Raw genomic sequence first — 14,877 nt, forward strand, 5'->3', positions numbered from 1 at the left:
TAAGAGCCCTGGCCATGTTTGAGGGTTGAAATGACAGGGCTGTGGTTCCTCCTGTGGCCTCCTCGTCACTGAGAAGGCGGAGGCCAGCAGCACGCCACTTAAGTGACCTCAGCCTGAGGCATGCTGACGGCCAAGGCAGCGACTCGGGATGTGTAACCTTGTAAAATTCTGACGCTTGAGGTCATGACGATTTATTCATTCCAAAGACACTTGATAAACATTTATGCACCCAGTACTGGGCCTAATACTGGCAATATAGGAATAAAGTGAAACGTGGCTTTTCTCCTGCTATATACTACTTAATTTGTCTGTAGATACTTGAAAAAATTGGAAATAAGAACGGAGTAGAGATCACCTACCACTTTCTTTTGCCTCTGACCTCTCACCTTCATCTTTGAAATGAAAGGGTTAGATAGAGGCGATCCGTGTTGCCTCAGCTACCAGTGAGAGCCCCAGCGCCTTGAAGTGTTCAAAGAAAAATCTTTCGGTGATTAAGTCGGTGTAGGAAATGCTGTGGGAACAAAGACACACAGACTCAGGACTTGACTCAAAGCCTCAACAGACAGAAGTGCATTGAGAGTCCAGGAGGCGAATGGTTAGGGGCAGAGAGTGCTCCCAGTGGTCTTCAGATCACCAGGACCTTTGATCGTGGAACACTTTCTAATGTCTACTGAAGAGTCCGTCATAAAAGCTGGGAGATACCAGGCCATGTGATTTTTCTGGGTCTGCATCCATGATTCCACTGATTTCAAGGAAGAAAACATTTCACAGGCTACCTTGTGCTGTTGTAACTGGCATCTATGAAAAACAGTTACAGCCATCTATTACTTTGATAGGAACGCCATTATTATGAATTCTGGGCCGCCCCGGTGCTCTCCTTATTTCTATAGTATCATTCCGCATCTTGGCCTTATTCTGGAAGGTCTGTATCTTGAAAGGAAGAAGTACTTTCTTAGTTTCCACTAGAAAAAAGAAAACACATTTTGGTAAAATTTTAATAACTTTGGGCTTAGAAATAAAGCCCCCAAATCCTTCCACCTATTTTTAATCGTTTGTAGAAGAGGTCTTCTATTAAATAGACTCAAAAGCAGCTTAACACCAGGAGGAGACTAGACACAAGCTACTCTTTCAAGTATCGTTTTAAGCTTCCTGGTTAAGTGCACAACCTAGAAATACAACTTGTATGGTTTTTATTATTTATGAGGTCACAGTGTTTCAGAAACACCGTAGTCTCCCCTTATCTGTGGGGGATACATTCCAGGACCCCCCGTGGGTGCCTGAATCTGCAGGTAATACTGAACCCTACAGAGGCCGTATGTTTTTTTTTCTCTGCATCCTATGCTTTCCCTTAAAGGAAGCACTTTACAGCTTCTCTTTGGTGTCTCTGAATTGTCAGCATCGTTGCTCTCGTGCTTTGGGTAAGGTGACCAGACGTCCCGCTTTTGGCGGGACAGTACAGATTTTTAACAATTTGTCCCGCGCCCTGCAGGACAAAAGCGGGACGTCTGGTCACCTCAGCTTTGGGGTCAGTAGTAAGTGAAATAAGGGTGACTTGAGCACAAGCACTCGGACACGGCGACAGTCTCCTGATCACCGAGAAAGCCACTCGGTGACTGAGAGTGGGGAGCGCGCACAGTGTGGCTATCCTGGGCCGGGGGGCAATTCACATCTGGATGGCTTGGAGCAGGAGGGTGTGAGGTTTCATGATGCTTCTTAAAGCAGCACATGGTCTAAACTTAACGGATTGTTTATTTTCCATTCAATAGTTTCAGATCAAGGTTGACTGCAGGAAAGTGAAACCATGGAAAGGGGGGATGACTGAATGCTAGGTCCCTTGGATGTAGGGAGTTTGGTTTCCAAATGTTCTCTTACTGGCAGAATAGAGAGTGTGTGTGTGTGTGTGTGTGTGTGTGTGTAAAATAATAGTTTAATTCACGCACTCTGTAAGTATTATACTCAAGGTTTTAGAGATATAGGGAAGAACAAAATAGCTGGAACTCCTCTCCCCTTGGATTTTACTTTTCATTAGGGAAAACAGACAAGAATCAAATATCTTCTGTGATGTCAGGCAGCGATAAATGACATGAAGAAAATGAAAACAGGACAGATGGGTAGAATAGGACCAGGGGTGCTCCTCTGGATAGCATGGTCAGGGATGCCTGATGAGAAGGTCCCTCCTCTCGAAGACATGAGGGAGTGAGCTCTGTGATTATCCTAAGAAAGGGTGTCTGGGCAGAGAGGAGCCTGGGAGAGGCCCTGGGATGTGAATGTCTGGAATCTGGGAGGCGCAGTGAGGGTGTGGTGCATGGACCATGGACATAGGAGGACTAGGAAGGGAGGTGAAAGCAGTGGCAGAAACATGTCATAGAGGGCCATGTGGGCCGGTCAGGAGTTAGACTAAAGCATCAAAGAAAAGTCCCTAGACAGAGAAGGGACGTGATGTGGCTGTGTGTTTGTAAATCTCTCCGGGGGCCAGTGGAGGATATGCTGTAGGAGTAACTCTGTGAAGCGAGGAGTCCCGTCGGTGTCAGAAACGCGGTGTTTTGGAGCAGGGGGACAGCAGTCGAAGGGCGAGAGATGGTCCATGTCTGGATCGTTCTGAAGAAAACCCTAACAGGTGTGCGATGGACTAGTTGCAAACCGTCCGGAATGACTTGGCGAGGTGGGTGGCCGTGCCCTTTATTGTGGTGAAGGGAGCAGCTTTGCTTGGAATGTGACCTCTCGGAGGAGAAGTCTGGCAGCGTTGAGAAGCACTTGTCTGGGCTTCAGAGAAGCTGGAAGTCAGCAGGTTCCAGATTGCTTTCCAAACCTGGGACTGGGTGAGGTTTCCCAGGGACGAGTGTGGGCGGAGAGGCCTGGGGAGGCCCTGCCGCTCTCTGTAAAATAAAAAATTTCATCTCCATACGTAACTATCAATTCAGGGGAGGGGGAGACCAGAGGAGCAGGGGGCTGAGGAGGAGGAGGAGGAGCAGCGGGGGAGGAGGAGGAGCAGCGGGTGAGGTCGGGAGAACCAGGAGCAGGTGCCTGGGAGCCAAGTGCAAGCTGCTGCGCCAGGGACCAGCCATCGCTCTGTCACCTGCTCTGGGAAGCTAGTCCAGGCCGCCCTGCGGAGGGACTCTCACTGGACTTGGTGGCAGAGATCATGTGCATCTCCTGTGACCTTCCAGGAGTGTTCTCGGTCACGTGGTTGGGGGGAAACCTGTCCTGGGCCCAAGAGAAAGTGCAGTGGGCTCTTGCACAGAGTGTTACCACAGACAGGAATGGGGACGTGGCGCGGCAGGTGTGACCCCCCTGGAGAGGGCTTGTTTCTAGGGGGAGAGAGAGCAGTGTGTCCTCAGGGGAGCAGCGAATGGCTGCTGGGTGGGGGGGTGCATAGCTGTGCCCTAGGAGGGTGCCTGGTCTGGGAGCCCTGCAGACCCTCCGCCCAGCAGGAGAGCAGGCAGGCAGAGAGGTACAGTGTGAGGACAGTGCTGGCTCTGGCACATGTGTTGCTTGTTTGACACCATTACAAACACACAGTGGAAGGACAGGTGGCCTGGTAAGAACACTGTGTGACCAGATCAAGTTACTTGATGTTAGTGAATGTGTTTCATGCCCAGTTTTTGTTTTTGTTTTTTTTTAATTGATTTTTTACAGAGAGGAAGAGAGAGGGATAGAGAGTTAGAACCATTGATGAGAGAGAATCATCAATCAGCTGCCTCTTGCACACCCCCTACTGGGGACATGCCTGCAACCAAGGTACATGCCCTTGACCGGAATCGAACCTGGGACCTTTCAGTCCGCAGGCCGACGCTCTATCCACTGATCCAAACCGGTTTCAGCCGTTTTATCCATTTGTTGTTGTTTTTTTTTTTTTTTTTTTTTAGAAAACAGGCACTTACGTTAGCTTCCTTCACCTGTCTGCTTGGTTACTTGGTACACATGATGCCTTGTTGCCCGGATGCATTTCTTTTTAATTTAATATTTGTTAAACATCAGAATCTTGCAGCTGCACTGATGTTAATGTGTGTGGTTTTGGAAAGTGGAGATTGTGTAACAATGATTTAAATTCAATTGATAATAACTGAATTGACAGTAACGTATGGCGATGAAATTTTTTATTTTACAAATACTGATTTTCCTCCCCCCCGCCAGGTATTTTTCATTAAAGAACACAACATTGTTGCACCGTATAAAATAGAAAGAGTAAGTAAAGCTTTTCTTTTATTCCCGGGAATTAATAGAGTGCTTTTGAACAATAAGACTTTGTGACTCTATTATCATCTTTAATAAAATATAACAATAATGGGTATTTTAAAAGCTTGTTACCTAACAATTACAACAAAATTGCCCAAGACAATCACAGATTTTAGTCCAAGAGATTTCAATGAGCTTTTTGACTTAAAAAAGGGTTTAATAGACAAAAAAAGAGCTTAAGTTATTAGAATAAAAATTGAAATCGAACATACATCATTTATAAGATTGCTACATATGGTAGAGAATTTGTTTTTTGTTTTTTTTTTGAGAAATATCGTTTATAAAATACACTTATTTGAGAGCTCAATAATAATTTACAAATTCTCTTAATTGGATGGAAGCTATGAGTGAACTTGAATACAGTATCTGTTAAGTGAGCTTAGACATCGTTTTAACCATTCTGTGTTTTATTTAATCCCTTATGCTTCAGCTTAATGTACAGGAAAGGGATAGTTCCTCGAAAAGAGAGTTTTATAGGACCTGGCGTCAGGGCTAGTGCTCCTTATGCTGACTGACACCTCTGTGGCAGGAACAATCGCCCTCTGATCTGGGGAAACACAGGCTGACGTTGGCCCAGTCGGGGCCAGCCCGCGGTTCCTCACCAGCAGCCTGTGGAGTGCCAACTCCATGCTGTGGCCTTTGGGTTTTCTGAACAAGGAGTAGTCGCATGCACCAGTTAGTCCAAAACTACAAATACTGAGGTGTAATGAGGGGGTGCAGTTGGATTTGGGGCAGGATAGTTCTTTATTGGGTGGGGCTATCCCTCATACAGCCTATTCTCACCCCAGAAAGCCCTAATACACTGTTTCCCCATTGTGTGTGGCACCCCCTCACTTCCCCCAAGTTGAGAACACTGCCTGGGGTGCTCTCCCTCGGAAGGCTCTCCTGACAGCCACCTTGAAGTGCAGAGCTGCACTCGGGCTGTTGGAAAATCATGCCGAAGGAAATGAGTGAGGTTGAAGCAGTGAGGTCTTCTCTTCCAATGTGGATTAGAAAGCCAAAGGATCCTCAGAGTTAAACAAGGGGGAGATAGTGACATAAACGGGGATGTCAGGCAGGAAGCCCCAGACCCTCGCTCCTCTCATAGAGAGTTCCTCTCAGCAACCATCCATGGACCAGCTCCCTTCGTGAGCGATTCAGAACCAGTGAAGAGCCTGCGCACGGCAGGTCAGCCTCATTGGAGCTGGTAGGAAAGTTAGTAGCGCCCCCCAGCACAGTGCCATGGGACTGAGAGAGGAAACTCCCAGCTCCCCACGTCTCCCTGGGGAAGGAAAGGCAACCCTGGGCCATAGGCCCTCTGTTCTGACTTTCGGGGGCAGCTGCCTGAGGGATTGGCTTCTGTCTTGCCTGCCTTGGAGCATTGACAGGACCCGGCCTACTCCAGATGCCTGGGACCACTGAGAGCAAGAGCAGGCTGGGCATCACGCTGCTGCCCCAGAGCCCTGAGCACAGCAGACAGAGGCCTGAGCACAGCAGACAGAGGCCTGAGCAGCAAAGCAGACTCCCCCGGGGGCAAGAGGAAAGGAAGGAGAGCGTGGGACACACCTAAATTGACCATCACAACATATTGGCACCCAACCTCAGTATATGCACCCACACATATGAAGCTAACATTGACAGAATTGGAGGGAGGCATTGACAGCAACACAGGAATAGTAAGAGACTTAATGCCCTGCTTCAGTAATGGATAGATCACCCAGATAGAAGATGAATGAGGAAACGGAGGACTCAACACTATAGACCACATGAGCCTAACAGACACATAGAGGACATTCTTCCCACCAGCAGCAGAATACACTAGAACAGGGGTCCTCAAACTTTTTAAAGTGGGGGCCAGATAACGGTCCCTCAGAGAGCTGGAGGGCCGGACTATATGAACTACTAATTCCTACTGTAACACCTTGGCTGCGCTCACTGCCCAAAAAACCTGGCGGGCAGGATCAGACTCCCCTGGGGGCTGCATGTGGCCCGCGGGCCGTAGTTTGAAGACCCCTGCACTAGAACCTGCTTCAGGGTTGATCACATGGTAGGTCACAAAAACAAGTTTTCTTGTTTTATATTGATTTTTAAGAGAGAGAGGAAGGGGAGAGGAAGAGAGAGAGACATTGATGCAAGATTACAACATTGATCTGCTGCCTCCTGCACATCCTCCACTGGGGACTGATCCCTCAACCTGGACATGTGCCCTGACCTGGAGTCAAGCCCGCAGAGTTTCAGTGCATGGAACGAAGCCTAACCGACTGAGCCACACTGGCCAGGGCCAGCACAAGTTTTAAGGAATGTAAGAAGACTGAACCCATACCAAGTACCTTTTGCAACCACAACGAAGCAAAACTAGAAATCCGTAGCAGAAGGCAAATTCACAAGTATGTGGAAATTGGCACTCTTGAGCAACCAGTGAGTCAAAGGAGAGAAATGTAAAGGGAAATTTAAAAATATCACAAGACAAACAAAAAGACAGCATAGCAAAACTCACAGGGTGCAGCAAAAGCAGTACTAAGAGGGAAGTTTGTGGTGATAAGCACCTACATTATAAAAGAAGGATCTCAAATGTTAAAATCTAACTATACACCTCAAGGAACTAAAAAAAAAAAACCCAAAAAACAGCAAACTAAGCCCAAAGTTAGCAGAATCGAGTGTGGAGTAAATGTAGCAGTAAACCCGATGGGCTCTGCTCCCCGGAGCTCTCATTCTAGGTGGCGTGAGGGAGGACACACCAGGTGGATGCTTGTGGCCCTCAGCCTGGGATTTGCAAGTGCTCTTCATGCGAGGTTTTGGCGTGCTTCATCTCCTCCTCTGTTTGCATCCTTTTCCCTTGTTGGTAGGGCAGAATGGAGTATGTCTTTGAACTGGATGTTCCAGGGAAAGTGGAAGATGTTGTGGAGACGTTGCTTCAGGTAAGCCGGTGCCTAACTCGGGCATTTACTGGGCTGAGAATTCAAAACTCAGGCAGAAACTTAAAAATTTTATATTTATACATCTTACTTAAACCCTAATCCTATCTAATAAAAGAGTAATATGCAAATTGACCACCACTCCAACACACAAGATGGCTGCCCCCATGTGGACACAAGATAGCCGCCATAAGATCGCCAGCAGGGGAGGGAAGTTGGGAGGGACCAGGCCTGCAAAGGAGGGCAGTTAGGGGCAAACAGGCTGGCAGGGGAGCAGTTAGGCATCAGTCAGGGTGGCAGGGGAGTGGTTAGGGAGTGATCAGGCTGGCAGGTAGAAGCGGTTAGGGACAATCAGGAAGGCAGGCAGGCTAGCAGTTGGGAGCCAGCAGTTTAAACAGGAAGTTGGACATCCCTCCAGGGGTCCCAGATTGGAGAGGGTGCAGGCTGGGCTGAGGGACACACACCCCTGCACACGAATTTTGTGCACCAGGCCTCTAGTCTCTTTTATAAACATTAATCAGATTTACTTGATTATGTTGACTTTGAAAACAGTATATTAGGAAGGAGCCATACATATATCAGATGCGACCTTAACTGTTACTAAGTAACAGATGCTTGCTGTTATTTCATTGCTTCTAAGGAAATACCTTTATTCTGAGAGGGAAAAAAAAATAAATTCATGTATATTTATAATATTGTAGCTTCACCGAGCATCCTGCCTTGACAAACTAGGGGACCAGACTGCTATGGTAAGAGTTTCTAAAGATCTGTATCTTTATTATGAATTTATTTGTATTGGTTTTCACTTATAAATACTTACATCCATACTTTGCAAATGGTTCTCTTTTCATAGATAACGGCTATTTTGCAGTCACGTTTGGCGAGAACATCATTTGACAAAAACAGGTAAAGGTTCAGTGATTTTGCTTACTTGCTATAAAAGCAGCAGCATCTTCATCTGTTGGCCTCGCTCAGCATGTCCAGCCAGATGTTGTCATCTGCCTCACCCCAAGCCTGCGTATCTGGGGGGATGGCCCCACCCCAGTGCAGGAGCCTTGTCAGGGGCTGCCTCCTCTCTCTCCATCCTGGCACCCGTCAGGTAGATGAGGCCCTCTAACATCCTTCCTGTCGGTCAGCTCGTCTTTTCCCACTCTTAACTGCCTCAGTCCAGGCCACCATCCCCTCCCACTCTGGACTCTGGGACAGCTTCTAGCGTGTCTACCTGACACCAGTCTTCCCTTCTCCAATCCCCTTTCCCCGCACTGTGCCTATTGTACTTTTAAAATACTCTCTTCTGCCCCAGCCGGTTTTGTTCAGTGGATAGAGCGTCAGCCCATGGACTGAAGTATCTCAGGTTTGATTCCGGTCAAGGGCATGTGCCTTGGTTGCAGGCCACTTGGGGCAGCAACCAATCGATGATGCACCTCTCTTACATCGGTGTTTCTCTCTGTCTTTCCCCCTCCTCGCCACTCTAAACATCAATGGGGAAATGTCCTTAGGGGATGATTAACAAAAAATAAGAAACTAAAAAAGTAAATAATACGTTCTTTCTAAAGAAGAATGTACGTAATGGTATCACCTGTTTGTTTAAACTCTTCAAGACTGCCCGTTGCCTTCAGGGTAAAAAATCTTAATCTTAGTTGGCGCACAGTCCGCTTATGTCCCGGTCCTGGTTCAGGATGCCCCGCCACTGCTCGCTCTCGGATTCCACGCTCCAGCTCTGCATCGCATGCAGTTCCTGAGTGTGCCACATGGTCTCTCTCCTCCGGGACTGAGTGCGTGTGCCCTCCACTAAGAGTACTCTGCTCTTTTGCACCTGGCTGGCTCTTTCTGATTCTTCTGATTTCAGCTTAGCTGTCCCTGTGTCCAGAATGTTTGTCTTGGCCCTTCAAATTGTGATGGGTACCTTCCAGAGGTATCCTATGGGGACCAGGAGACTACATTTTTATTGGTCTAATGTGTTGTTGTTTTTTTAAAAATTATTATTGACTTTCTTAGCTTTTCTAAGTATGTAGTGTATTTTCTGAAAAGAGTTATACTTTAATACCAACCTGTTCTCTGTTTGGCTGTCCAAATAATTTACAGTGGGGTAGCAGAGAAATCATCATTGACTAGTTTTACTGTAGTACATCCACAAAAGAATGTATAGGTGACACTTGGACAATGTGGGAGTTAGGGGTGACAACCCCACATAGTCAGAACTTAACTACTCAGAGCTATTTGTTGACCCGAAGCCTTACTGATATACATCAAGTTGATCAATGCATATTTTGTACGTTATATGTATTGTATACTACACAACAAAGTAAGCTAGAGAAAAGAAAGTGTTAATCGTAAGGAAGAGAAAATAGATTTACAGTATTTATTGGGGGGAAAAAACACATTAGGTAAGTGGATCTTTGTAGTTCAAACTGTTGATCATGGGTCAGCTGGGCTTTGGAACTGACATTCAAGTTACTGTCATTGTGTCTTCATAGTCTTATGAAGTGTAGTGTGAAATAGATGCCATCTATGCAAAAATGGCCTATATGGCTATGAAAATAGGCTTTAAATTCAGAAAGAGAGAAAATCTTGTTAATTTGAAAGTAGTTTCTACGTCAGTTTATTTTGAGCTAATGGGTTATTTGACTTCATTTACTTGTCTATCCTTCCTTCTCAGTACATAACCTCATCTGTTTTTTAAAAGTTGAATTTTCATTTTACCATTTACAAGAATGTCTGTTTTATCTGTGACCAACTTTGTGATGCTCGCCAAACCCTCCAGTGGAAGCAGCACTGATTTGTATTACCATTTTGTAGAAAGTCTATGTTCAGACAAATCTTACGCCAAGTCACACTGTAACTAAAGTTAAACCTGAAAAGTAGATCGGTTTCTGATTCCTTTTTTTTTTTCTTTTTTCTTTTGCTGAAATTATCAGGTTCCAAAGTGTTTCTGAAAAGCTGCACATGGAATGCAAAGCAGAAATGGTGACCCCTCTGGTGACAAACCCCGGCCACGTGTGCATCACGGACACCACCCTGTATTTCCAGCCTCTCAATGGCTACCCGGTACGTGACGGCTGCCGGGCGGATGGAGAGCTCCGTTAGCGCTGGGCTCTTTCCCTTATGCTCTTTCCTGTGGACGGGACCTCCCCATCACAGCGTGCTCACGTGTTGGTGAGGATCAAAATGACCTCCCCGGCCCCGCCATCGACTTAACAGGCTCCCCGTGTGATCCCGAGGAATCTGAGTGTGAGCTCTCCTGATCGGCTTGCATTTGGGGGTCACTGGCTCTCGGTGTGTGAAAAGAAGCCCTGCCCCTCTCGACTTTAATAAAGTGAGAGTGTGATACCTTTCTGCTCGGAGGCACTTCTGCAAGAGACAAATGAAGTAACATCAAGATCACGAAGAAATGCATGTTTTCTCTGTATCTGCCTGTGTTGGCACTTCTTGTTTTTCCTCTATTGCCAACCAAGTCGGGGAATCTGAATCTTTCCCTAAAAGGCAGTTGGAAGTGGTCCTTGCCCAGCCAGAACAGGTACACACAGCGATGCTGCAGGGGGCAGCTGCAGGGCTGGTATCCCTTTCACAGTGACGTTAGACTTCCTAGGCCGGTAAGTGAAAATAGCTCAGATCTCCACACTACATCTTCTAGAGACCGGTTGCTTTATCTAGATCTCGCCCCTTTGGGGAGTGGAACAGAAATCCTAGTGTGCTCTGATGGTGCCATTGGGCCAGTTAGCAGGGAAGTTTAAAGCACAGGAGTGATTCCTGCCACAGGCTAAACCCTGGAAGTGCTCCAGGCCGGCCAGTCCTTACTACATGGCACTAAAGCTTCTAGTACTTTTCCAAGTGAAAGATGATGCTGTAATAATTCTGTCCACCAGGTGGTGGGCCACGCTTGCCAAACCCTCCGACGGAAGCCGTGCACATTGCTGATGGGCATTCTCTAGCTCCTTAAGAACATGGGCTTACCCGCTACTGTTACTATAGCTCAGGGTCAACAACTTTTGGGAAAATAGGAGTATGTGCCATGGCTTCAGGATTCATGGTATGAGCATTGATTCCCTTCTACTCAGAAATTGGAAAATGAACTTGTCACCTTTTAGCCAGTCTCACTGTCTTTTCTAACCTCATTCATCTCTTACTAGCATTTTAAGGTTTTAAAGAAGGAAGAAAATCGCCCTCCTTATAAAAGAAAAAGTTTAGAAGCTCTGCTTTATACTATAATTGTCCGTGAGCCTTAATACATGATAGTTTTTAAGGAGACAAAAGTTCTAAAACAAGATGAGTGAGTACTAAGGAAACCATTGCTCTATAAAGGAATAACAAAATTCCTGAGAGGTTATCTGTAACGAATCCTTTTTAAAAAATGTTTTTGATTGATTTTTAGAGAGAGGGGAAGGGAGAGGGATAAAGAGAAATATTGATGAGAGAAAAACATCATCAGTTGGCTGCCTCCTGCACATCCACTCCTGGGGATTGAGCCTGCAACCCAGGCATGTGCTCTGACTGGGAATTGAACCAGTGACCTCTTGGTTCACGGGCAGATGCTTAACCACTGAGTCACACCGGCCAGGCTCTAGACCAATCCTGTAGTATTCCATTAACACTCAACACCCTTGCGATAACCTGAAAGATGAACGCATTGCCATGTTTTTGGTGCCGAATGGAGGTTGGGAGACTTGTCCAAGGTCACAAAGCCAAAAAAAAAAAAAGGGGGGGGGGCAGGCTGGAATGTTAAACCAGATACGCCTTCTTTAAGATCTCTTTCCAGTTGTTCACCTTGTAACATCAGGAAGGCAAGATTTGGTCATCTGGTTCCGCGTTCTGATACTAAAGACCCACTTCCTCCAGCTGTGTCGGAATGTTGACCTTTGAGACAGCCTCTTTGCTTTTACAGAAGCCCGTGGTCCAGATCACACTCCAGGACATCTGCCGCATTTACAAGAGGAGGCACGGCCTCATGCCTCTGGTGAGTTCAGGTGGAATGCCAGTCCCAGGTGAATGGTTGTCCTCGTTTCAGTTTAACCAGTGAGCTATTAATGCATAACCCTCGTGGCCTGTCTGCGATGTGTAATGTTGTGTTGTAAGCAAGTGGACTCTGGGTCCTGCTGCTCTTTCTTTTGGATGAGCTAGAATTTTTTTTTTTAATTAATTTCTTTATTGATTAAGGTATCACATACTTGTCCTCAACCCCCCATTCCAATCCCCCACTCCCTCTTATGCCCTCACCCCGCTATTGTCCTTGACCACTGGTTAGGCTCATATGTGTGCACATAAGTCCTTTGGTTGATCTCTCCCTTTTATCCCCACCCTCCCTTTGAGGTCCAACAGTCTGACCCATGGCTCCTTATCTCTGGGTCTGTTCTTGTTCATCAGTCTATGTTGTTCACCATTTCCCCTAGATGAGTGAGATCATGTCCTACTGGAAGTATACTTATAAGGGAGTTAGACATTTGTAAAGGAATAACTCCTTTCTCTGCACAGGAAGGCTGCTGTGGGAATATTTTTGGCTCCAAGAACAAGAGGGATGGGGTTTGCTGCTTTGAGTTCCTCACTCCTGTGTGTGTGCTCAGAGTTCCTGGGGTTGTGCAGGGATAATCCATGCAGAGCAATCCAGTGTGACGTGCACCATCTGCTCATAGCAGCTAGATGGCAGAGTACAATGCGGAAGCTGGTACAATATGAACTCTCCAATGGATCTGTAGTGTCTTCGGTAGGCGTAGAGTAATTCAGCCTTCAGCTTGGAAGTGAGAGACACGAACAAAATAACCAATTAAATCACACGGGCAGTTCTTCCTACCATGCCCCTAGATAAGCATGTGTCCATTCTTATGTTAGTCTTACATGCTGACCTTGGAAACCAATCCCCACATAAGGTGTGATTCCAGGGTATTTTAATTTGACTTGAGAATAAATTCATTTCTCCTCCTTTGAAGATGAGCCAGTCACCTGACAGGTAGCGTTACCAAAGCACTGTTGGATTTTAAGCATCTCATTTTTGTTTCTTATTTGTGAAATTTGTCTTTTCCTACCTATTTAACTTAAAAGGATACTCTTCATTTATAGTGCTAGTAGAGAATTATGGACGCATACTATTGGAAATTACCTCCTTTGGGTATAAAGACACAGTCAGAAAAAGAGAAGAAATTGACATTAAGTGTTTTCTGTGTACTGGGAAATTTATGTACAATATTTGTTATCATAACAGCCCCTGTGCGGTAGATGATATTCTATTTTTATAAAGAAATTGAGATTCTAAGAATTAATTTCCTCTGTTCCTTAACTAGTAAATGGTAAAAGTCTGTATTTGAACCAAGAACAAGTCTGCTTTTGTCATTTCTTTGTCTATTCCTGTCCTACCTTATTAATAACAACATTCACAAAGCTGAGTTTTCTTAAGGATAACTGCAAGTCGCCCTGCCCATTGTGGCTCATTTGGGTGGGCATCACCCTGCCTGTTCTATTCCCAGTCAGGGCACAAGCCTGGTTGCTGACTCAGTCTACAATAGGGGACGTGCAGGAGGCAGTCTGTTATCAATGTTTCTCTCTTCCTCTCCTCCTTTCTTCTCTCTCTCTCTAAAATCAGTAAAAACATATTTTAAAAAACAACTGCAAGTTATTAGTTGAATAGTTATTCAGGTATCAGTTTGTTAGCTTGACATAACACTTTAATTATAATATAAAGCTAAACATTTATATTTGAAGATGTTTGAAGACATGGATCAGCCAATTCTGAGTTTCAAAATACTAAATTCACAAAAGATTTTATCAATAAAAATGATTAACACTAAAAGGGATTTTACAAAATTTAAAGAAACAAGTCTTGTTCTCAAGAAATATATATATATATATATATATATATATATATATATATATATCACTGAATCAAATTTAAAGCTGGAGAACATGAATACAAGAGCTACAAGTAAAAAAATGTAGATGTTTAATCGGAAGGCTTTTGTGATTGTATAACTTATATTGCAATTGCAAGATTAATGAAATGCTATTTGTTTTATTCCTTTCTTTCTGAATGTGTAGGGATTGGAAGTGTTTTGCACAGAAAATGACCTGTGTTCTGACATCTACCTAAAGTTCTACGACCCTCAAGATCGAGATGAACTCTATTTTTATATTGCCACGTATCTAGGTCTGCTGTTTACCCTTCGCTGTTCTGTTCATAGGGAAAGTAGTTCCAACTCCCAAGTGACCAGGATAGGAAATAAGAGAAGGGAAAAGAAAAATGCTGGATCTGGAACCACCTTTCTGTGGTTCTTCCCATTGCTTCTCCATAGTAACTACAGTTGGCAAGATGGCATTTAAAAAAAACAAAAACAAAGGAAACATAATTGAATTTTGGTAATAGTTTTATTGTGTGTTTTAAAAACTTGATAAATATATTTTTTAAAATTTTTTATTTTAACAACACACAAATTGAATGGATTATAAAGACTCCCCTTAGTTATTTCTATGTCCAGTCTTGTCTTATATTAATTTACGAAAACTGAGATTCAGTTCCTTAATGTGAGAGGCAGTGAGCTCTCCAGTCACGTGTTTGTGTTCATTAATTGTGATCTTAATCCCGACGCTAGAAAACGATACAAAAGAAACACGTGAACCTCAAGGCTCAGTATAATACCCGTGGGACTGAATTTGCTTTTAATTAATATTTCCTCAGTCTTCCATGGAAAGTGTGAATTTTCTTACCCTAGTTAGAGAACACCTGTATTTCTCTTTTCATGCATAAATATAGTAATTTGTATGG

General features: G+C 44.8%; 1 protein-coding gene across 2 annotated transcripts in view; it reads left to right on the top strand.

Annotated features, from left to right (window-relative positions):
• The window catches only part of NSMAF (neutral sphingomyelinase activation associated factor), a 47,395-nt gene that overhangs the window by 14,665 nt on the left and 17,853 nt on the right, over positions 1-14,877 (top strand). For both annotated transcript variants that reach the window (XM_084865098.1, XM_084865099.1), the window contains exons 6-12: positions 4,135-4,185; positions 7,062-7,133; positions 7,832-7,879; positions 7,984-8,036; positions 10,049-10,178; positions 12,013-12,084; positions 14,154-14,262. In XM_084865098.1, the coding sequence (XP_084721224.1) occupies positions 4,135-4,185; positions 7,062-7,133; positions 7,832-7,879; positions 7,984-8,036; positions 10,049-10,178; positions 12,013-12,084; positions 14,154-14,262 (535 nt within the window). The remainder of the gene's footprint in view (positions 1-4,134; positions 4,186-7,061; positions 7,134-7,831; positions 7,880-7,983; positions 8,037-10,048; positions 10,179-12,012; positions 12,085-14,153; positions 14,263-14,877) is intronic.

This window comes from Pipistrellus hanaki (assembly GCF_964339955.1).
Source record: "Pipistrellus hanaki genome assembly, chromosome: 17".
Classification (NCBI taxonomy): Eukaryota; Metazoa; Chordata; class Mammalia; order Chiroptera; family Vespertilionidae; genus Pipistrellus; species Pipistrellus hanaki.